The sequence below is a fragment of the Setaria viridis genome, chromosome 9 (genome assembly GCF_005286985.2).
Source record: "Setaria viridis chromosome 9, Setaria_viridis_v4.0, whole genome shotgun sequence".
In the NCBI taxonomy this organism is placed as follows: Eukaryota; Viridiplantae; Streptophyta; class Magnoliopsida; order Poales; family Poaceae; genus Setaria; species Setaria viridis.
This window is the reverse complement of record NC_048271.2, coordinates 1272833-1297182: the sequence shown is the minus strand read 5'-3', so window position 1 is coordinate 1297182 and position 24350 is coordinate 1272833. Positions and strand designations below refer to the sequence as shown.

General features: G+C 48.3%; 4 protein-coding genes across 4 annotated transcripts; 3 read left to right on the top strand and 1 right to left on the bottom strand.

Annotated features, from left to right (window-relative positions):
* Positions 1-2918: 2918 nt before the first annotated feature.
* Positions 2919-3863, top strand: LOC117836700 (cell number regulator 10). The gene has a single exon (XM_034716173.2). The coding sequence runs from the start codon at positions 3074-3076 to the stop codon at positions 3578-3580; it is 507 nt and encodes a 168-aa protein (XP_034572064.1). The 5' UTR covers positions 2919-3073; the 3' UTR covers positions 3581-3863.
* Positions 3864-4007: 144 nt separating this feature from the next.
* Positions 4008-7671, top strand: LOC117836698 (uncharacterized). Its single transcript, XM_034716171.2, has one exon. The coding sequence runs from the start codon at positions 5225-5227 to the stop codon at positions 5873-5875; it is 651 nt and encodes a 216-aa protein (XP_034572062.1). The 5' UTR covers positions 4008-5224; the 3' UTR covers positions 5876-7671.
* A 2170-nt stretch (positions 7672-9841) lies between these two features.
* On the top strand, positions 9842-13878 carry LOC117840768 (epoxide hydrolase 3). Its single transcript, XM_034721298.2, has 3 exons — positions 9842-10479; positions 11269-11469; positions 13220-13878. Exons 1-3 carry the CDS (start codon positions 10168-10170, stop codon positions 13697-13699), a joined length of 993 nt encoding a protein of 330 aa, XP_034577189.1. The 5' UTR covers positions 9842-10167; the 3' UTR covers positions 13700-13878.
* A 4456-nt stretch (positions 13879-18334) lies between these two features.
* Positions 18335-21456, bottom strand: LOC117837024 (epoxide hydrolase 3). The gene is made up of 3 exons (XM_034716574.2): positions 21041-21456; positions 19450-19650; positions 18335-19062 (listed from the first exon to the last, which is right to left on the bottom strand). Exons 1-3 carry the CDS (start codon positions 21350-21352, stop codon positions 18583-18585), a joined length of 993 nt encoding a protein of 330 aa, XP_034572465.1. The 5' UTR covers positions 21353-21456; the 3' UTR covers positions 18335-18582.
* Between the last annotated feature and the right edge of the window lie 2894 nt (positions 21457-24350).

Genomic DNA, 24350 nt, shown 5'->3' with positions numbered 1-24350 from the left:
CAGTACTATTGATGAACTTTTGGTGGGTAGCAAGGATGGAAAAAGGAGCACGTATTGGGTCGCTTAGGATGAGACGATCAAACCAAAGTGCATGGATAGCTTGGGCTTAAGAGATATTGAGCTATTTAATCTTATGTTACAGCGGAACAAGGCATGGCGCATTCTCATGAATGAGATCTTGTTAAGTGTGTGAATTTTAAAAGCAGTTTACTTCCAAATGTGAATTTCTTATATGCTAATCTGGGTCTTGTCCCTCTCGGATATGGCGATCCATACTTGATGGCAGGGAAGTTCTAGAGCGGGGATTAATTAGGAGGATTGGAACCGAAGAATCAACACACTTATGGAATATAAATTGGATTCCGGGAGCAAATTATCTTCGCCCCATTAGGATGGACTTGACAGATCCTCCGCAGATGGTTAGCGAGCTGATAGATCACACGACGGTCTCATGAGACGTCCAAAAGCTTCATGTTGTTTTTTGTCCGTATGATGTTGAGGCTATTCTGAATATACCCCTCTGCACTTGGAGATAAGGGGATTTCTGGGCATGGCACCATGAAAAGAGGGGTATTTTCTTAGTTCGTTTAGCTTACAAGATGTTAGTTGTAAATAAAGAACGAGCTAGAGAATATTGCTGGGAGATCATATTTAAGGTTCGAGAAAAATGAATGGAAGTCACTATGGCAGGTTAAAGTACCATCAAACATACATGTATTCTTATGGAGACTTGCTCATCACTCCTTGTCATCAGATGATGTACTGCACCATAGGAGCATGGCTACTCAAAGCACCTATTCGATCTGTGGTATGCCTGATTCTTGGAAGTACTCATTGATATAGTGCAATACGGCGAAATGCGTGTGGGCTTTGGAACGCGAGGAAATTACATAGCTGATGAGTGAAACTCAGGAGACTGAGCCTAAGGGATGGTTAGCGGCTATTATCAGGTCACTAAAGCATGAGGATCTGACGAGGATGGTGGTCACTCTTTGGGCCATCTGGTATTCTCGTAGGAAGGCGATCCACGAGAACTCTTTTCAGAGTCCTTTATCTACTCACTGTTTTGTGAACAATTTTATAGCTGACCTAGAGATGATTAAGACAGTGCAGGCGACGTCGGTGAGATGTATCCCAAGGTGTCCCACCTCGTGGATCCCTCCACCACCGGATCTTGTTAAAATCAATATCAATGCAGCCACTTTGAAGAATTGAAGCAAGAAAGTGGCGGCTGCCATTGCTAGGGACGTTGCAGGAAACTTTCTTGGAGCGTCTGCGTTGGTGATTCGTGAATTCTCAAATGCAGAGATCATCGAGGCTATTATGTGCAGGGAAGGCCTGGCGTTGGCGAGTGACCTCATGGTTCAATACTTCAAGCTAGCCTCGAATAATGTTAATGTGATAAGAGGAATCAAGGAGGGAGAAATGGCCGTTCATGGCCATATCTTCAGGAAGATAAAGGCTACAACAGTACAGTTTGGCACAGCTGATTTTGTTCATGAAATCAGGCGCTCCAATATGGATGCTCACACCATTGTAAGGAGTGCAATTTATGTTGAGTTTGGTAGACAAGTTTGACCGTTAAATCCACCTTAATATGTTCGTAACTCTGTCCATAAATAAAGAGTTATGAAAAAAAGGAGGAGCACTTCGGCGGTCGCAGCGGACCAGAGGTATACTGGTATGGCGGCGTCGCCTATGCAAGTTGCAATGGGTGGGTTCTCCGCCTATCCAAAAGATGGAAGTAGGCTGGCCGCGTTTGGATTGGAAGAAGGAAAGGGCACAGAAGCTGCTGCACTTGCACGCCTGCCTAGCTACTCTACTCGATACGATTAAACTATAATTGTACATAAGATAGTGCACGTTGCAAACTGTACGTCATTGACGTGTGTTTTTTTTTTATTGTGTGCTCCCACACAACTTTAAAATGTGTTTGGTACTCTGGTGTCTAACGATCTTGATGAGCACCCAAAGGATGCATCGAATGATGTAAGCTGATTTCGTTATTTTTGTGAGGAAGTGGTTGCTTGCATTGGTTATCATAGCCAGCAGCCATCGATCCTTGGCTGCTCAGCAATTTCATTTAGAGCTGACGACGGGGTTATTATACATACACCAAAACGACGAGTCCATGAGCCCATGACTAAGTTAACAATCCTATTGACTCGGTGTAGTAGGGCTCGAGTTGAGCTCATTTGCATTAAGTCTACGGATTTCGTACAATTGGATGCATGGTGCTTCTGACTTTATATAGCCTGCTCGGCAAGCTGCTGCTGCTGCAGCAGCAGCTACAGCAAACTAACAGCCAGTTGCTGTCGCTAGGCTGCTATGGCAGTTGCTCTCGCTAGGCTGCCAATACAATACAGTTTCTCGCTGGGCTTGGAAAAAGAAACATACTGTAGTACAATACAGTTTCTTTGGACCTGGAATTTAATGGAAAGAAAAATACCTCTATAGGCCCTCATTGACCTGGGCAAAAACGAGGGAAGAGGAGTAGCCGAACGAACGAGCATACGCGCAACTGGACAAGAAGCAGGCGAAGATGGAGAGGAAATTTTGGTGTGGCCCCCCAAGAGTCCGAGCGCATGGATTCACTCCACGGACGCGCACTCGCCGAACCCGGTCGTTCCTCGTTGCGTACGCAGGCGTCGACGACCGCAGACTTTGGTATTGCCACAAACACGTTACGCGCCAACGAATTGATCAGATCAAACGCACCCGCAACCGAAAAGGAGGGGGCGGAGGCCCATGTGCAGTGCGGAGGAGAGTTCCCTGTCGTCTTCACCGCGCACTGCGGCCAAGCTCCTGCACCGGCTGGTCAACGAGACCACCCCTCTGGCTGGCTGGGCGAACCGCCGAACCGGATCAGACCGATGCGCCACTTGCTCGCCACCGGCCCCTATATAAGAGCACCACGGCTCGCTCCTTCATCCCCAGCAACGGCAAGCGCAAACGCGACTTGGCACCGTGCAAGAAGACACGGCTGCAGCTCTGTGCTCTGCTCTGTACGTGTGCTAGCTAGCTGTTACAAGCAACGCCAGCTCGCTCCACACCCCAGCGTCCGACCAAGACGATGTATCCGGCGAAGCCCAGCGACGCGGCGGCGGCGGCGCCGGTGACCGGCGTCCCCGTGGGCGGCCCGCCTGTCGCCGCCGGCAACGCCACCAGCCAGTGGTCCTCGGGGCTCTTCGACTGCTTCGACGACTGCGGGCTGTGCTGCCTGACGTGCTGGTGCCCGTGCATCACGTTCGGGCGCGTCGCCGAGATCGTGGACCGGGGCGCGACGTCGTGCGGGACGAGCGGGGCGCTGTACGCGCTGCTGGCCTACCTCACGGGGTGCCAGTGGATCTACTCCTGCACCTACCGCTCCAAGATGCGCGCTCAGTTCGGCCTCCCGGAGAACCCCTGCTGCGACTGCTGCGTCCACTTCTGCTGCGAGCCCTGCGCGCTCTGCCAGCAGTACAAGGAGCTCAAGGCCCGCGGCTTCGACCCCGAACTCGGATGGGACCTCAACGCCCAGCGCGGCGCCGGCGCCGGACAAGCCATGTACGCGCCGGCGGCACAGGGGATGGGCCGCTGATCGATCATCAACTGTGGAGTCGTTTGCATGGTGAATTGTTACATGTCCAAAGGCTGTGTTTGTTCTAATTTGTATGGTGACGGGGGTTATTGTGATGTAATGTATTGCCAGGATTGGCAAGCCAGAGAGATGTGTGTGTGTTTAATTTCTTTCAGCCCAAAACAAATGTGCATGTGAACATCATCTTCAGTACGGAGTGTACGTTCCAATTTTTGTTATTATTGTATTTCTTGGGGTCCATTGTCTGGAATAAAAAAAAGAAGAAGAAGAGGATTGCAAGCAAGTGGTTCGGAAGTCAAATGAAGTGTTGCTCAAGTGCTAATTGATCTCCCTGTCATCATCGGAAGGGAAAAAAAACTGCTAATCCCATTCAACTTCATCTCCCAATCCTTTTCAGAGACGAAACAACGTTCAGCAGCGGGGTCGTTGCTGGTTTGTAGATTTTCTGGAATTTTGTTAGCTTTGCCAAGCAACGTCTGCGCCCAACTGCTGGTGGTGGCCACATGCATGGGTGGTTGTCAACGGCAGCTACGACAATAAGACAACACACTACGACATATTAGAGATCGATACCAGCATCAAAAAGAATCATCTATCTTGCCATGTTCCGTCTAACAAGTCAAATATGTTGCCAGTAATCAAATGCGCAAGCCATCTTCGATGATTTTTTTATTGTATCATTTTTGCATCAGTCATGCACGACTTTCAAAGGTATTGTATCCCTATAATGTTCCATAAGTAAATGTTTCAGGTAAGTGCATTTTCAGACCAAAAAACAAAAGAGTTCGATGCCAGCAGCTATCATCTTCCGATGATACCATCCATTTTGCAGAAGTCGTACACGACTTTTGGATCGCGTTACTAATCTCACCTTTTGTTTTTGTCATCGCCAACTTGGACTAGCTGGGGCCAACCAAGCTCTTTCATTTAGCATCACGCCATCAACGCGACGTAACCTGAACCTAAGCAACGTTTCTTTCGCGCCTGCATTGCGTGTTCTTTCACGGGTTACAGCTTACAGCACACAAGTTTTATGCTCAGTTGTTCAGTACTGTGTGTTTCCGGCACACTGAATGTCCAATCCCTTCCTTTAGACGTGCACACATGTACGTGTATGATTCAGGTAGCAGGTCCTTGTACCCTTAAAAAAACAGAGCAGTACACTGCAGAAATGGAGAGAATGTGCTGTTATTCCCTTATCTTCTCCAGGTACCAGGTGGCCTTCTCGTCAACGGTCAGCGAACTCCAGTTCTCCCTGCCGCCGCTGATCGCGTAGTCAGATGCACGTCGGGACTTCCCGTGCGTTGGTGCTTAGCACACGGCAAGGGGTAGGATGATGGATCAGAGTTCAGACTCAGAGACATTCAGACCACGCAATGGCATGCAAACCAAGAAAACAATAGGAAACGCCCGGGAATGCTTCGGAGCGCGACCCGATTCCTGTGCTCTCGCGCGGCCTCCCATGCGCGCGCGCATCCATGCATCCCCATCGTCGGAAAAGCCTCCCGACCACACCGTCGAAGAGCCACTCCCTGAGTGATCCGTCGACGCATATATCTGCGCGAGCGGTGGAGTGATGCTGCTGCACAAGTCTCTGCTAGCACAAGCAGGCAAAGAAGAGATCGCTCGAACGAGGTGAAGATCATGGCGGCGTCCACGGGCACGTCCCTGCTCCTCCTGTTCCTCTGCGTCTCCGCCCTCCACCACGCCGCCGGTTGCGCGCGCGTGTCGCCCGGCGCGAGCCCGATCGTGGCGACCTGCATGACGGGTCCCTTCCCGGAGCTGTGCGTGGGCGAGCTGGGGCAGCGACTCCTCGACATCCAGAACGCGATCGCGTCGGCGGCGCCGGGGCAGGGCGCCAGCATCGCGGGCGCCCCGGGGCAGGTGGACGTGAAGGCTCTGGTGGCGGTGGCCCTGCAGGCGGCGTCAGAGGCCGGCGCGGTGGCGGCGTCCATCTTCGAGGGCAAGCTCCCGGGGTTCAACACCGGCGTGCCCGACTTCCGCAAGTGCCTCGGCAACTGCAGCGTCACCATGAGCAGCGCCATGCAGAAGCTCCACGGCGCCTCGGCGGCGCTGCGGTCCGGGAACCACGAGGTGGCCAAGACGCTGGCGTCGCGCTCCTTCACCGACGTGTCGTCCTGCACCGTCAGCTGCAAGGACCTCAACGGCGACGTGCGCCTCATCATCGTGCAGAGCCTCACCGAGTTCCAGAAGATGCTCCAGATCGCCATCTCCTTCATGAACAAGATGAAGCCCAACGACCCGCTCCCACTGCCGGTGCGGAGGGTGCCATGATCCATCACTAACACGCGCCTCCGCGTCGCCGCTGCCACTAGCACTAGCCATGTTTCGTTTGCCCCTTTTTGTCGTTATAGTTCGTGTTGGCCTGGAAAAAAGTAATAGGATCAAGCAAGTGAGATGTGTTCCATAACAGGCCCGGCCAATGGTTGGCTGTGAGCCTAAGAATAAGATGGGACCGGGGGTCGCCCTGATGACATGCTTTCTTTCAAGATACTTGAGCGTCTGATGAATTAACTCTGCATTTGACAGTACATATGCATGGCGCTATTCAAAATCAGGTCAAGTTTTTCACCCAATGGGCCATGTTCAATTTGCCCTGGAGGTATTGCTTTCAGAAACAATTTTCGAACCAAATTTGGATGAAAAAGTAGTGTCCAATTCAAAATCAGGTCAAAAAGTAGTGCCCGAGGCTGAGTTGTTGAAGATGGCGCGCGGCTGCGGGGGAAGGAACCGTGGCGGAGGCGGCTTCCGGGAGCGACTCCGAGACCTGCGTCACCAACCTCCCCGAGGATGCGCGGAAGGCCGCGGCGGCGGCAAACCCCGTGCCGCCGGCGTTTGCGGGGCTCAATAAGGCCGCGGGAGGAGCAGCGAAGAAGAAGAAGACCAAGGTGGTGGCCTTGGACGTCGAGTACGTCAAGGCACTGGAGGCGCGCGGCCCCCGACGTATGCTCGCGGCATCCCCGAGCATCTCCTCCTGCGTCCCGCCGAGTCCCTGGAGGAGCAGGAGATGCGGGACAGCCTTGCCGAGCTCGCGGCAGGGATGAAGGCGTTGTATGACAAGGAGATGGCCATCCTGGAGCAGCATCGAAAGTATGGGTACGCGTACGAGGAGTTCGAGGTCGAGGACGACGCCGACCAGGAGGACTTCGCCCAGGGAAATTATTAGTAGTTCAAGTCAGTGCAGCGCATCGGAAATAATTAGCTACGTAGTAATTATAATGGAATATATACAGTGGTTTTTTTTTTTGCAGAGTTTTCCTTTTTCACGATTTATTTTGACAGTTTTGCTTTAATTCGAACGTGTTGCTAGGAAAAAAAATATTGGTGTTCATAGGTCTTTTTGGCATGGACAATTGGGGTGGAGTTGAATTTTGTAGAGCAAAGTTCTCCTAAACACCCTCTGAAGTGTGAGTGCTGTCTATTGGAAGTGAGTTTTTTTTTCAAGGATAGGCATGACCATTTAACATGCCGAACCCCCTACAAAATAGGAACGTTACCACATCATCCAACCTGCTCCTGAAGAACCATTTACACGGACGGACCACAGGACGACCCGCTCCTAAAATACGATGGGTTGTCGAACAAAGAGACAGCCACGGATCACAGGATGACCCGCTCCTAAAATGCGATGGGTTGTCGGACAAAGAGATAGCCATCATAGAGCGGTACCGAGTATGGGTACGCCTAAGAGATGTTCGAGGTCGACGACGAGGAGGAAGCTTGACATGCCTGCTTGACGAAGGGATCGGAATATAATTACTGAAATACGATTTGTTTGTTTTGGAGTGCAGAGGTTTTCTTTTGTTGCTTTTATTTGTGTTCGTGCTGCTAGGAAAAAGTTATATATATACAGCGCTGTTGATTAAGCGAGAGCTGTTCTCTCTCTACTGTCAGATATGATGTTTCATGACAGGCCCGGCCATTTGTTGGCTGTCCTAAACTGCTGCTGGCCCTATAAAGAAAGTAAGGGCCTGTTTGGTCCTATACCGAATTTCTGAAGCTATTCCCAGCAAATACGTACAGTAGTCTAAATGCTTAATAGTACTCTTTAGTTAATGTGCTAACGACCTCCTAATAGTACTCTTTACTCGAACATCTGAATAATAAACTCTGCATTTGACAGTGCACACGGTGTGGGACAGCAGCAGTTGCTTTTGGCACTAGATCCTTCTTGTGACATGCGGCAGTAGACGAATTGATATGTTGTGCGTGTTAGATGGTACATTGTGCGTGGGCTTTTGCTTGTTTTTGCATAATTGAGATAGCTAGTATTCTTGTTTTAGCATATAATCTATATGGGTGTTTCATGGCAGGCCTGATCATTGGTTGCCTGTGACCCTCGCATGTTTTCTTTTCAAGAGATTTAAACGTCTGAATAATTAAACTCTGCATTTAGCACTGATTCTTGTTTGTGCCACGCGACAGTAGACGTACATCAGCCTGCGCGTCATAAATGGTACGTTGTGCTTGTGTCTTTAACATAACCAACATAATTAATATTGTTATTTCATCAGTCTAGACGTTGTGTTCAGGTTGAGCTGAAGCTGTCATATATAAATTTGAGTAAATTTCATAATGTTGTTACAAGAGAAACTTGCAAATTAGCTCCTGATAGGTGAACTGCTATGTGATTTATTTTACCTCCAAACTACTCAAGAGTCCTGACTCCTGAACCGAGTTTGTGACTGCACACAGCACAGGCAGATCAACTCTGATTGAACAGATAGCTTCAGAACACTTCAAGTTCTGACAGTAGTTCAGAACACAGTACCTCACTCCAGACCATTTCCCAGCAAATCCAGCACGAAACGGGGGTTTGGATACCCGGACTAAATCACGTTGAATGTTTGCACGAGTATTAAATATAGTCTAATAATAAAACTAATTACATAAATGATAGCTATTTCGCGAGACGAATCTACTAAGCCTAAATGGTCCATGATTAGCCCATATGATGCTACAGTAAATATGTGCTAATTATGAATTAATCAGGCTTAATAGATTTGTATCGCGAATTAGCCTCGTTTATGCAGTTAGTTTTATAATTAGTTCATGTTTAATTATAATTGGTATCAAACATCCAATTTGATCCATTTTCAGCCTATGGATCCAAACCTTCCTAATTTGCCCACGTGAAACTATGCACTAGACTCTAGAGCACGCCGATGATAGACTTCTAAATCAGCACAAACATTTTTTTTTGAATAAAGATAAAGATCAGCACAAACAAGTCCCATAGAAATCAGGGAACGCAGCAATAGACTGTTTTTTCGCCCATTGACGGTGCAGGCTAATAGGTTGATCTGGCCCAATTGGCCCAACTACGTCTCCGCGACGTGGCAACGTGTGGCGCTAACGAGTTGGATTGAAATCAGAAGAGAAGCAGAGTCCGCGACCGAGCAGGGATCCGACGGCGACGCGACGGAACCGATGGAGATGCGGCTGGACGGGCGGATGGTGACCAAGCCCGCGAAGGAGGAGGATTGATTCGGCGGCCGGCGGCGGCTTCTTCGGCCTCCAGGCGAATTTCTGAATTTCTGAAGCTAATGCCTGTTTGGCCCTATACCGAATTTCTGAAGCTATTCCCAGCAAGTACGTACAGTAGTCTAAATGCTTAATAGTACTCTTTAGTTAATGTGCTAACGGCCTGTTTTTTTTAGTAGGGAGTACATGCTACAGCCCACTACGAGCGTGGCATCTGTTCCAAAACCCAGCGAACCAAGCGGCAACTACAGGTGCCCAACCGCCTCCAGGGCCAGGAGCTGGTCCTGATTCAGATTCGTCTTCATTCAACTCCATACAGAAAATTTAAACTCGGAGCAAAAATCTCGCCAACGATTATTGGCCGTTGGCCGTCGACCGTCGTCTCCTGTCCTGCGTTCTTTTGTGATCTCAGACCGTTGCTCGATCATCATCTCGAGACTCAAACTGCTTGTCTTTCAGACTTGAAAATCATACATAAATATCCCGCATGCACTCCCAAATTCAAGCCAAACTTGAATTTCGTTGTGAAGCCTAAACCAACCAAATTGTAGCATGGCGAATTGGCGATACGGATCGACGTCCCCGTCACGTGACGGCGAACCCGTGACACCAAAGCTCATCCGTGCTGACAGTGACAGTCTCGAGAGCGCAACCGCTGGGCGGTGGATGCCGCTAGCCGCATGCGCGCGCCCATGACATACACGTGTTCGCCGGAGCCGCCGCACCAGTAACCCATGCCCGCCATGCCATAGTGCCATGGGCACGGAACGGAGCGTTCGCGCGCGCGCGAGAGAGAGATGCGTCAGAGTTGACGTCACGCTCACGCTGCCGCGCGCACAGTTTGACCCTCCCGCACCCAATACGGCCGCCCCACTTGGATCGTCCACACCTCCCAGAGTCCCAGCCTCCTCTTCCTCCTCTTGCCAAGCAAAGTACAGGACGCCACGCTAGCGGCTAGGCTCCACCGTTCCACCTATAAACAGCAAGCAGCCGGAGAGCCAGCACAGTAGCGAGCCATCAGAACCACGCTCAACTCGGGAGCTAGAGTCAAGCTGTAGAGAGCTGTGCGCTGCCGATCGAGCATGGACGCGGCGGCGGCGGCGGCGGCGATGATAAGGCACCGGACGGTGGAGGCGAACGGCATCGCGATGCACGTGGCGGAGGCCGGCGACGAGGGGAGCCCGCGGGTGGTGGTGTTCCTGCACGGCTTCCCGGAGCTCTGGTACTCGTGGCGCCACCAGATGGAGCACCTCGCCGCGCGGGGATACCGCTGCGTCGCGCCCGACCTCCGTGGCTACGGCGCCACCGACGCGCCGCCCGACGTCGCCTCCTACTCCGCCTTCCACGTCGTCGGCGACGTCGTCGCCCTCCTCGACGCGCTCGGCCTCCACAAGGTACGCAAGCACGCGGGATCCATCATCATCTTCGCTAGCTACCTTAATTAGTGCCCTGTAGGCCCTGTACTCACTTCAGAGTAGGATATGGTAAGGCAAGCAGTTGCCACGTCCATCTCAAACCTTTCAAATAAAAAATTATTATTCATGCCTGTGGGGTGCCTTGTTTTCCTTTTCATCACAAATTTCTAATCCAAAAAACTGGCGACGTGCCAAGAGGAAAATCCAAACCAGCTGAAGAAAGAAGATGCTAGCGGGGGCTAGATTAGGACGTAAGATCCGTTTGTTGCATTCCGTGCCGTCCCACCTGTGGCGCCGAAAATTGACGCCTGGGTGGGATTTCTACCATGCTTGCTGTTTCCTAACCATTAACCAAGCAATAACCAGTATTTCTATGGTGCCGTCCCACCTGCAGATAGCTGCAGCCTGTCCGGTTTCAACCTAATGAGTTCAACTGTTCGGAATGAGGAGATTATATACGGTAGCACTGCCCCTAAAAAGAAAAAAAATGGCACCCTAGAGAGACGTCGATTCTCTGAAGTCTTAACGTAACCTTTCTTTTCTGTATTTTTTAAAATTCTTTCCTTTTTTTATGACTGAAAATATGGGTACGAGCAGTACAGTAGTAATACCAGGCACTTCGATTCTTAACACTACTTCTAAGTTGCAGCTTGCAGGCACGGGATTTTTTTTTTTAAAAAAAGAATTGCACGATGGATTTATAGGAATTGGAACTGATGAACATGAAGCTGACCTGCCTCATATGGTTGTTGCATTGTCATTGTGAAGGTGTTCGTTGTTGGTCACGACTGGGGCGCCATCATCGCGTGGTACCTGTGCCTGTTCCGGGCGGACCGCGTGACGGCGCTGGTGAACACCAGCGTGGCCTTCATGCGCCACGTCTTCATCCGCGCCGGCGCCGGCGCCGTCAAGCCCATCGACTACTTCAACCGCACCTACGGGCCCACCTACTACATCTGCCGCTTCCAGGTATCTCTTTCTTCTATTCCTACTGCTGCTACAGTGGCTACTACTACCACTTTGCAGTACAATTACCGTATCATATGCCCTGCATTTCTACTGTACGTATCGTATCGCTTGGTAGAGTGTATGGTAATTTTCTCGCATCTGCCGGATCGATCGGAGCCTGCTAGCTAGCTTTCTACTCTACCATACAAATTAAACCGGTAAATTCACAGCACTGTCGTGCTCGCCGTTTCTTTAGAAAGCAAATGGACCTCTGATTACGTGCATTAATTATTGCCAAATATAATGTTGCCTTATATCATTCTAAATTTCCGAATACAAGAGTAATTTCAACAGATTGATAGCCTTATATCGAGTTGATAGCCTGACAGGGCACCAAAGTCTTCAGATTCACGGTCTGTAAAATAATCCATTACATATGGAAGCACTCCAAACTTCCAGGGGAACGAAAAAGCTGTCATGATCTGTGACCGTGATAAGCAAACTTGACAACATTTTATTCAAACCATACCGAAATGGCGAAATGCTTATTGATAATTGCAACTAGCTAGTGAACCAGCATGCAGCGTCCAACAGGCAACAGGGTAGTGAAAATGAACCCTGCAGGCCTGCACACAAGACAAGAGTCGCTCATGTGGCTGGCACTGGCATGTGTAGCGGCACGCGCGCGCATACCTGCTAACTGCTAGCAGCTACTCCTACTACCAACACACTATAGTTAAAAATGAAAAGAAGACACGTGCACGATCTATCAATTGGAAAGCAACAGCAGATCCAGTACGTGAGCATGCATGACAAAAAGAACTCTCGCTAGCTCCAACCATACGCCGGCGGCCGCCATCACTGGACGGAGCAGCAGCCGTTGGGGTTCTCGTCGTTCAACCAGAGCGGCGCCTCGTTGGGCATGTACTGGCGGCGCGCGTGCAGCAGCTCGGCCGGCACGTACTGGAGCAGGTGCTGCGGGGGCTCCGGCACCCAGCCGAGGGCCGCGGCCGCGGCCGCGTACGGGTAGGGCGCCGGCGGCTGGGCGTAGGCAGGAGGAGGGCCCAGGTGCGGCACCATCCCGCCGCCGCCGCCGCTGTTGTACGGGTACTGGTAGTGGTAGGGGTACGGGTACCCAGGTGGCGGCAGGGCGTACTGCGGCTGCTCCTCCGCGGCGCCGTCGCTGACGATGTCGACGCGGTGCTTCTTTCTGATCATGGACTGGACCCGCCACCTGAGGAGCGACGCGTCGAGGTTCGTGCCGGCGACGACGACGAGCCCCGTGTCCACCGACACCCACACCTCCTCCACCCCTGCATGCATTTCATCAGTTCATTGCCGTGTTAATTACTCCTAGATTAGAATGCTTCCCGACGACGCCGTAACGTACCCAGGTAGTTCTTGATGGCCCTGCGGATCCTGCCGGCGCAGCAGGAGCAGTGCACGAACGTCCGTAGGATCACCGGCGCCATTAACTGCGGCCAACGTGTGCCATGCGGCGGATCGGAGGAATGCACGCGCACCAGTAGTAGAGTAGGGCACGTAGTTGTTGGGTTATCATCGTGGGATCGATGGGAGCTGTGGTTTGGTTTATATAGAGCAGCAGAGCAGCAGGGAGGGATCCAGGGGGAGCAAATCAACCAGGCAGTGCGAGGCTGCCATTAATCTCTCTGCTTCCCATAACAAATCAAAACCTTCCATTCCATCATCTTGCATGAGCTGGATCGGATTTTGTGATTTTATAAGATGGCCGGGTGCACGCGCGATGCAGGAGCCCGGGGTTGCAGAGAGGGAGTTCTCTCCCGCCAACGCCCGGTACCTCATGAGGCAGATCCTGTGCAACCGTTTCACCTCCGAGGCGTCCGGCGGCGACAAGCCGGGGTCGACGACCGACGACGAGCCGCTGCCCCCGTGGCTGACGGAGGCGGACCTGGACTACTTCGCGTCGGAGTTCGAGCGGACGGGGTTCACGGGCGCCATCAACTACTACCGCAACATGGACCGGAACTGGGAGCTGGCGGCGCCGTGGGCGGACGCCAAGGTGCTGGTGCCCACCAGGTTCGTCGTCGGCGACGGCGACCTCACGTACCACTACCCGGGCATCCAGGACTACATCCACAAGGGCGGGTTCAAGGCCGACGTCCCGCTGCTCGAGGACGTCGTCGTCATCCCCGGCGCCGGCCACTTCATCCAGCAGGAGAAGGCCGGCGAGGTCAGCGAGCACATCCACGACTTCATCTCCAAGTTCTGATGCCTAGACAATGCATCATATATACGTGATCTATACCTGTGTAGTAATTATTCAAGGTACATGGTGTGGTCGATACGTGAAATGATGTGTTGTATGATGCGCTGTCTCCTAAATTAACATTGCGTGCAAATTTCCTACATTGTATAATGAGAAATAGGACAGGCCCCCGCGTTTGTCAAGTGTTGCTTTCCTATACAAAGAAGCTCTCAGTGTAGCCACTCCGCCCTGGCCCGGTTTGAACTTAGCCACAGCGGATCCCTACTCGACCTTAAGGTCTTCGTCCTCAACACGAACAAACCTGGCCCGTTGCAGTTTAGGAAAGGGTAAACAGCGGACTCACATCTGCCCCAGAACTTTCCCCGAATCCAGAATTTATTCCTTGTCTTCTGCAATTTTCGGCTCTCTTTGGATGCTGTGATGTGTTGTGTATTATGCCGTAATCTGAAACTACGGTTCTCTTCTGCAATATGAGTCATACTACATCTCGAGAACCGGCCGAATGGTCATCAAACTGATTAAGATTTCCACCAAAATTGATGTCGTGTTTAATAATTCTCCCAGAGTTGCTCGTGATCATTTTCTTGTGTATTTGCTGGGTTAGACCTCGAGGAACGAGGATGAACAGCCAATTAAACTATATGATACTGGGTTAGACCTCGAGGATCTTTCATTGCTGCCAATTGTATATGCTGTGGGCTAGGAAATTTATGAAAATCATTAGGATGATATGATCAGCGATGGGCATGGATCAGCCAGTCCTTTAGTACAACTAGGCCATGTTTGTTTTAGCTTTTGCTTTTCGAAAGCTGGCTTCTAGCTTTCCATCCTGGAATGCTGGCTTTCTGAAAGCTAGCTTTTTGAAAGCTGGGGTCTGTTTGGCAACCCAGCTTCTCCGAGGATGAGAGTGGCTGGAAGCGATGTACAATGTCCCTATTACCCCTATGTGTACGTACTGATTCTATTTGTTTCATGCACAATTATTCATAGACTTTGTTGGCAATATAATTATAATAAATTTAACGGATCATTATCCATACATTTATAAGTCACAAACATGTTCAAGCGACATTACACTACTCTCTCATGGCCATCAAAGCATCGGCAATACTATCACGAAAACCATTCATGTCGCTCTCTTCATGTCCATATGCTTGCGGCTGAGATGATGTTGCTTGACCAACACTTGGAACAAAGTCTTCATTTTGATCACGCATGCCAAAAAGTTCATCAGTCAAAGCACTTTCTCTAATAAAGTTGTGTAGGGCCATACATGCAATTATAATCCTTGTTTGCTTTTCCATTGGATAACTCGATATTTTTTGTAATATGCTCCACTTTATTTTGAGAACACCAAAAGACCTTTCAATCACATTCCGTAGTGATGAATGTAAGTGATTGAACACTTCTTTTTTACCTCTTGGCTCTGGACCTTGTCGAAACTCTGGTAAATGATACTTCTCTCCTTTGTATGGTGAAAGAAAACCCTTCCGGTTAGGATAACCCGAGACAACAAGGTAGTACTTTCCTACACATATTTCCAAGATGTTAGTAATAATATATGGTCCATTTAATAAAAAAATTGTAGGTGCCATATTTTTGTACCTTATGGCGAAAAAGGAAATTTGTCAGCATATTTCTGCAATGCTTCATTAAAAACCCTTGTGTCATGCACTGAACCAGACCATCCAGCAACAACAAAAGTGCATCTCATATCGAAGTCACATACAGTTAATACATTCTGAGTGGTACATCGGTACCGACCAAAATGCGTAATCTGTTCAGTAGAAGGCACAACTACAGGGATATAAGTTCCATCAACTGCTCCAATAGCACCATGAAAATGAGGTGAAAATCGATGCTCTTGTAGTTTATGATTAACTGTAGAAAAATCTGGATCTTTTGGTTTAATAATGTCTGCAACCATTTTGTTCAAGCAATTCAACACATGATTGAACTTTCTATTGATAGTCTGTGGATCACTAAAATCTATCCTCAACTTGACCGAACCACCTACTATCCATAAAAACATGGCCAAACTTTCAATGGAATGCATACCCGTAGTTGATTTCAACCCATAGTTGGTAATTAATGTTTCATGCAAACTATCAAAAACTGCCCTTATCATCCTGAACATTCTATAACATGATCTATGTCTGTTCAAACTGGTAGTAACCCATTGATAACTGTCACCTCAGGTTGTCTCCTTCCTGACTTGTTTAGATAAGTTTGATCATGATACATACCAAACATGTTTGCAGCATTGATCAACCGATTCATCTTTTTCTGTTGCCCAACTGCAATTTCCAACAACTTGGAATATTCATCACTTGATTCATCACTTGCAGAACTCATCCATATAAAGACACATGGAGACCAACATCACAAGTCTAGTATAAATAACAGTAACTAGGTAGAACAAGTTTGATACAAATATAGAGTTTCACATAACTAACAGAAGCTCACAAATACCTCACAAGGCACAAATATAGAGTTTACCACAACTAATAGAAGCTCACAAATATCTCACAAGGTGCAAATATAGAGTTTTACACAAATAACAATAGCTAGATATATAGGATAAAGAAATAATTCTTCCATGGCCGACTACTTCTTTGTTTCTTCATAGCATCTCTTCAGCCAATTGAACCTTCCTTCATTGGTGTCAAAGCTAGACAAAAAAATTTCACGATTTGCAGAATGATTGAACAACTGTGTTGCAATGTAATGTTCATCACTTCCTTCTACAGCTCCACATTCTTTAACCAATGCCATAACCTCTCTAACCGACTTACGTGTGAAGTCACCAGTCAATGCTTTGGAAGTCACAGAGTTGGAACTAATCACATCATCCACCATACGTGACATCACCCTCACCATAGGATTCTTCCCTTTCTTCCTTGGGCTAATTTTCCTAGGGCTACCAGATTTCACCTTCCTCTTCAGTTCGGTGCGTGCAGATGATGTGGGTGTGAATTGATCACTCCCTATTTCATAAATTGGATCATCGTCCCCCTCTACTTCATTGGGAATGCTGTCCCCACCACCTTCTTCACCAGGAATGCATGCCTGAGATATGACTCTTCTCAAACATAATTTCCCATTGTTTCAAACATGGCGAAGGAGCATAACGGAATGCCTTTTTCTCCCTCCTGAGGTACCCCTGTAAAAAAACAGAGAAAATACAAACTGATTAGTCAATTGCATATAGTACAAAGAATTCCAATGAACATTCACATTACAGATTGCTAACCTTTATATTTCTCTCCCACCATTCATCACTTTCTGTAGGTATCCCCAAAACAGGATGCCTTCCAAGGCCAGAATCGCTCCAAAGCGATTCCAAAACCTATACAAGGTCTTCAAGTTATCCCAACAGTTTTTTCAGCTATTTCTGGGTATAATTTTTTCCTGTTTGACTGAAAAACTTGTACCGCAAGTTCTTATAGCCTCTTGCATTCAGTGTACGTAGATGCCTATTCCCAGCTTCAATCTCCTCAACAACAATGTTACGAAAAATTGTAGTCATTTCAGTATTCCCAGCTTCAATCTCCTCAACAACAATGTTACGAAAAATTGTAGTCATTTCAGGATTTTCCCAATCTGCTTGGCATACAACCTTTTCAGTTTCGTTGCTCTTTCCCCTGCCCTTTCCTTTGTTCTCCATCTAGACAGAGAGTTTTTGTTCATGATTGCATAGAAACAGATTGGCGATTCCAAATCCTAATCCATGACTCAAAGCTCCTAAACCATGATTCTAGGCTACCATGATTCTAGGGGATGTGGTGCTCACCTTGCTGCAGATCGGGTGACGTCCACGAGCACGAGCTGGGCGATGTCCACGAGCAGGGGCCGGGCGAAGAGGGGCGAATAGGGGCCGGCCGACAATGGGTGGAGGGACGACGAGCGACGTCCACAAGTAGGGGCCGGGCGAGCAGGGTCCGGGCGTGAGGGGAGAACAGGGGTGCGAGCAGGGGTGGCGAGCGGCGCGAACATGGGCGGAGGACGGGCGGCGCGTGCAGGGGCGAGGACCGAAGGGAGGGCGGCGCGACAAGCGCGTGGGGATGAGGAGCGCAACGCGACGGGATGGGGAGGGCGGCGCGAGATGCGGACGGCGCCACGGGATGGGGAGGGTGGCGCGGTGGGGATAGGGTTGGGGAGGAGGAGGCGGACGGGGAAAGAAAAAAAAGAAGCGTACCGTTTCGGGCCTTTTACCGATGGCAGCCGGGTAATTACGGCTGAAAGCTCGCGAGAAGCCTTTTTTTTTTTTGCTCCTTTTCAGCTTTCCGTTGTAATATGACTTTTCATAACTTTTGGTCCACGAAAAGCTGACTCGAAAGTTTGTTTGGACTTTCCGCTTCTGGTGGCTGAAGCTGAAAGTCCGAACAAACACGGCTAAGGCTAAGGTCGAGTAGGGATCCGCTTTCGAGGGAGACGGAACGCAAACGTACGGACTCTGCTTGCATCTGACGCACACAGGCTCACAGCAGTTGCCTTTTTCGCGAGTCCGATCGGGAAATTTTACATGGGCCAAGTTCAAACCGGGCCAAGGCGGAGTGGCTACACTGAGAGCTTCTTTGTATACGAAAGCAACACTCGACAAACGCGGGGGCCTGTCCTATTTCTCATTATACAATGTAGGAAATTTGCAAGCAATGTTAATTTAGGAGACAGCGCATCATACAACATGTGTACACCGAAATTTCAAACACATCATTTCAGGTATCGACCACACCATGTACCTTGAAATAATAAGGTATCCATCATTCCACACTGAATTTAGCAAGCAACAATAAATAGACAGGCATCGAGGCTTAAGTGGCTCGAAACACAGCACAGTTACTACACAGGTATAGATCACGTGTATATGATGCATTGTCTAGGCATCAGAACCTGGAGATGAAGTCGTGGATGTGCTCGCTGACCTCGCCGGCCTTCTCCTGCTGGATGAAGTGGCCGGCGCCGGGGATGACGACGACGTCCTCGAGCAGCGGGACGTCGGCCTTGAACCCGCCCTTGTGGATGTAGTCCTGGATGCCCGGGTAGTGGTACGTGAGGTCGCCGTCGCCGATGACGAACCTGGTGGGCACCAGCACCTTGGCGTCCGCCCACGGCGCCGCCAGCTCCCAGTTCCGGTCCATGTTGCGGTAGTAGTTGAGGCCGCCCGTGAACCCCGTCCGCTCGAACTCCGACGCGTAGTGGTCCAGGTCCGCCTCCGTCAGCCACGGGGGCAGCGGCTCGTCGTCGGTCGTCGACCCCGGCTTGTCGCCGCCGGACGCGTCGGGGGAGAAACGGTTGCACAGGATCTGCCTCATGAGGTACCGGGCGTTGGCGGGAGAGAACTCCCTCTCTGCAACCCCGGGCTCCTGCACCGCGCGTGCACCCGGCCATCTTATAAAATCACAAAATCCGATCCAGCTCGTGCAAGATGATGGAATGGAAGGTTTTGATTTGTTATGGGAAGCAGAGAGATTAATGGCAGCCTCGCACTGCCTGGTTGATTTGCTCCCCCTGAATCCCTCCCTGCTGCTCTATATAAACCAAACCACAGCTCCCATCGATCCCACGATGATAAGCCAACAACTACGTGCTGTGAATTTGTATGGTAGAGTAGAAAGCTAGCTAGCAGGCTCCGATCGATCCGGCAGATGCGAGAAAATTACCACATATTGACGGAGAAATGCAGGGTATATGATACGGTAATTATATTGCAAAGTGGTGGTAGCAGCAGTAGGAATAGAAGAAAGAGATACCTGGAAGCGGCAGATGTAGTAGGTGGGCCCGTAGGTGCGGTTGTAGTGGTCGGTGGTCTTGACGGCGGCGGCGCCGGCGCGGATGAAGACGTGGCGCATGAAGGGCGCGCTGGCGTTCACCAGCGCCGTCACGCGGTCCGCCCGGAACAGGCACAGGTACCACGCGGTGATGGCGCCCCAGCCGTGACCAACAACGAACACCTTCACAATGGCAATGCAACAACCATATGTGCCAGGTCAGCTTCAAGGTTGTTCATTCCAATTCCTATAAATCCATCGTGCAATTCTTTTTTTAAATAAAAAAATTCCCGTGCCTGCAAGCTGCAACTTAGAAGTAGTGTTAAGAATCGAAGTGCCTGGTATTACTACTGTACTGCTCGTACCCATTTTTTCAGTCATAAAGAAAAGAAAGAATTTTAAAAAATACAGAAAAAAAAGGTTACGTTAAGACTTCAGAGGAATTGACGTCTCTCTAGGGTGCCATTTTTTTTTCCCTTTTAGAGACAGTGCTACCGTATATAATCTCCTCATTTCGAAAAGTTGAACTCATTGGATAGAAACCGGGCAAGCTGCAGATAAAGTGCTGCAGCTGGGACGGCACCATAGAAATACTGGTTATTGCTTGGTTAATGGGTACGCCTCGGAAACAACAAGCAAAACATGGTAGAAATCTCACCCAGACGTCAATTTTCGGCGCAGAACCAAACAACCTTCTATATGCAGTGATATGTACACACTTGATAGAACATTAGAACATGTATATATTCATGCACCATGTTTTCAAGTTGACAACATTCGTATATATTGATAGACATTAGATGATTGTGTAAACAAAATAAGCTAATTTGAATGTACGCCGTGCCACAGTACAACCTACATGACGCTGGAAAATAGCATTTTTTGTGTATTTTTTAGGAGCAGGTGGAACACGCGCGCCATAGGCCATACCGTGTGTTGGCCCATGTTCCTGGACGGCACGGAATGCAACAAAACGGATCTTTCCCTGCACGTAATCTAGCCCCCGCTAGCATCTTCTTTCTTCAGCTGGTTTGGATTTTCCTCTTGGCACGTCGCCAGTTTTTTGATTAGAAATTTGTGATGAAAAGGAAAACAAGGCACCCCACAGGCATGAATAATTTTTTTTTTGAAAGGTTTGGGATGGACGTGGCAACTGCTTGCGTTACAATATCCTACTCTGAAGTGAGTACAGGCCTAGAGGGCACTAATTAAGGGTATGTTTGGATCCGGCGTTCTAAACTTTAGGACATGTCACATCGGATGTTTAGAAGTATTAAATATAATTTAATTACAAAACTAATTGCACAGATGGAGTCTAATTCGTGTGATGAATCTATTAAACCTAATTAGTTCATGATTTGATAATGTGGTGCTACAATAACTATTTGCTAATGATAGATTAATTAGGCTTAATAGATTCGTCTCGCGAATTAGTATAGAGGTTCTGCAATTAGTTTATAATTAACTTATGTTTAGTCCTCCTAATTAGCATCAATGTGACCCTCGAATGTTAGTACTTTGTATCAAACATCCAGCTAGCGAAGATGATGATGGATCCCGCGTGCTTGCGTACCTTGTGGAGGCCGAGCGCGTCGAGGAGGGCGACGACGTCGCCGACGACGTGGAAGGCGGAGTAAGAGGCGACGTCGGGCGGCGCGTCGGTGGAGCCGTAGCCACGGAGGTCGGGCGCGACGCAGCGGTATCCCCGCGCGGCGAGGTGCTCCATCTGGTGGCGCCACGAGTACCAGAGCTCCGGGAAGCCGTGCAGGAACACCACCACCCGCGGGCTCCCCTCGTCGCCGGCCTCCGCCACGTGCATCGCGATGCCGTTCGCCTCCACCGTCCGGTGCCTTATCATCGCCGCCGCCGCCGCCACCGCGTCCATGCTCGATCGGCAGCGCACAGCTCTCTACAGCTTGACTCTAGCTCCCGAGTTGGCCGTGGTTCTGATGGCTCGCTACTGTGCTGGCTCTCCGGCTGCTTGCTATTTATAGGTGGGAAAAGGTGGAGCCTAGCCGCTAGCGTGGCGTCCTGTGCTTTGCTTGGGAACAACGCCACGGGCGGCAAACGGCCGCGCACGTACATTATACTACACAGATTATATTATTCCATCTGTCAGAAAATGCTGACAAATGCGCCTGCCTTTGGCTTATTCCTGTTCGAAATTTGAATTTCGAATCGCATACATATCTTATAATTTAGACTACCACGCCACCGTTGGAAGATTCTTGCCTCTAGCTAAATCATTCTCACGTACTTGATGGATCAGCTGCGCATGCATGCATCTGATAACCTTTTTTCTTCACTTTAATGAATTAGTTAATCCCTTCAAAGTACATTAGATTGATTAGATGGTAGTAATATAGTATAGTAGAAGCAAGTTGCATGAGCTGAAAGACCGATATATACCGATAATCAAAGTGTATGTCAACTTAATTAACTAAATTTTCAGTTTGAACTACACAAAATGAAACTAATTAATTAATAAGGTCTTCGTCCTCAGCACGAACAAACCTGGCCCGTTGCAGTTTAGGAAAGGGTAAACAGCGGACTCACATCTGCCCCAGAACTTTCCCCGAATCCAGAATTTATTCCTTGTCTTCTGCAATTTCCGGCTCTCTTTGGATGCTGTGATGTGTTGTGTATTATGCCGTAATCTGAAACTACGGTTCTCTTCTGCAATATGAGTCATACTACATCTTGAGAACCGGCCGAATGGTCATCAAACTGATTAAGATTTCCACCAAAATTGATGTCGTGTTTAATAATTCTCCCAGAGTTGCTGGTGATCATTTTCTTGTGTATTTGCTAGGTTAGACCTCGAGGAACGAGGATGAACAGCCAATTAAACTATATGCTGTGGGCTAGGAAATTTCTGAAAATCACTAGGATGATATGATCAGGGATGGGCATGGATCAGCCAGTCCTTTAGTACAACTAGGCCCTGTTTAATTGTTTTAGCTTTTGCTTTTCGAAAGCTGGCTTCCAGCTTTCCATCCTGGAATGCTGGTTTTCTGAAAGCTAGCTTTCTGAAAGCTGGCTTCTGAAAGCTGGGGTCTGTTTGGCAACCTAACTTCTTCGAGGATGAGAGTGGCTGGAAGTGATGTATAATGTCTCTATTACCCCTATGTGTACATACTGATTCTATTTGTTTCATGCACAATTATTCATAGACTTTGTTGGCAACATAATTATAATAAATTTAATGGGTCATTATCCATGCATTTATAAGTCACAAACATTCGCTCCGTCAACCATGCTTAGATTTGATCTTTTATAAACACATTTTGATTGTTTCTAAATTGTTTCTTCAGATTCGCTACACTGTTGTAGAAAGGCACTAATATATTCTACTGTCTACAGCCACTTCATCATTTTCTTACCATAGTATGAAAAAAAAGGAGATAAGAAGACTTGTTTGACCGAGTGAGCACAAATTCCATTGATATTTGGGGCACATTGACCTACACCAAGATTTTCTTACCAACATTATGCCTATGTTAATGATAATCTGGTCAGATCAACAATGGGAACTGTTATGAAATGACAAAACATATATAACATTACAAGCTTGGATGTTCAGGCTGACCATGCTGAAGAAACTGTTCCATAGTTTTTTTTAGGTTTGTCTTTGGTAGCCAGATTATTCTTAACATGCTATGGTAACTTTGGCATTTAAAGTTACAAGATATACTGGTAGCCTCTTCCTACCTAACATAAATGCTAATACCTTATTATCTCCATCTGAACTTCTGAAGTATATGTATATGGGTCACTGATGTACCAGCAAACTGTGAGAGCTAATCAGTTTGGCATTAAGAGTTATGTGATATATAGTCTCTTTTGAGTTTCTACTGACCAGAACAACAAATTGTTTCTGGGTTCGAAAGTATGCAGGTACTGATGAGAATACCACCTAGCAAATTTGCAGGGATTTTAATTACTTTCCCTTTTTGAAGTTGAGTTTTCGATTGTTTTGTTGTTGCGATATGAAGGGAACATATATGATCCGTTGTTCAAATGTGTAGCTGCACAACGGATATAATTGTGTTGTACCCGCTGTTGTAACTTGTATGCAGGGAGAAATCTGTGAATGATGTATCATGGCGGACCCCTGCATGTGCGAAAGTTGCTCTGAAACACTACAATCGATTTAATGAAGTATACGCTCTTTATTAAGCTTACCATTTTCACAAGTTCCTCTCTGTAGTGTCTGAATCCCGACTGTGTTAACAGGATGAGCGTGAGCTGGTAAAAGCAGTTGACAGCATAGCTTTTTTCTATAATGGCTGGTGGATGCATGCAAACTTCCTAGCAAAATCCAAAGGCGGCACGAGCTGTGCCGACCTTGTTCCCAAATACTTCTTTTCTGAACTGAAAATGGGTCCTAATGGGAAGGAGAAAATGTCATGTGTCTCCTGCATTAAGATGGACCCAGGTGTGTTAATTTTGAAGGATTTTTCTCTGTTATATGTTTTTTCCCTTTCGTTCTTGAGGTTTGGTGGCTGGAAATAGGTCTGCTCTTTATCCATTGTTAATTCGTAGCCAGAGGTTCTTATTGTTTGCTCTCCTACATATATGTAGATGAGCCACAGAGGAATGCGTTTGGGGATTTATTTTCTTGTTATGTATGTTGATGCCTTGATGGTTTGCAGTAATGTTGAGCCTTCTTGGTGGCTAAGATCAACGCTATTGTGCATCATTTCTTGCTTGTTGATTCATTACAGGTCTTTTGTTTACTCAAGTGTAGTTCATGTTCCCTTGAACTGATTGTTGCATGGATTTAGCTTCTCTACAGCCTAACTCAGTACCAGATACCGTTGTGTTGTTAAAGTTTTGAAAGCAGATCTATATTGTACTCCCTCCGTCCCAAATTACTATTC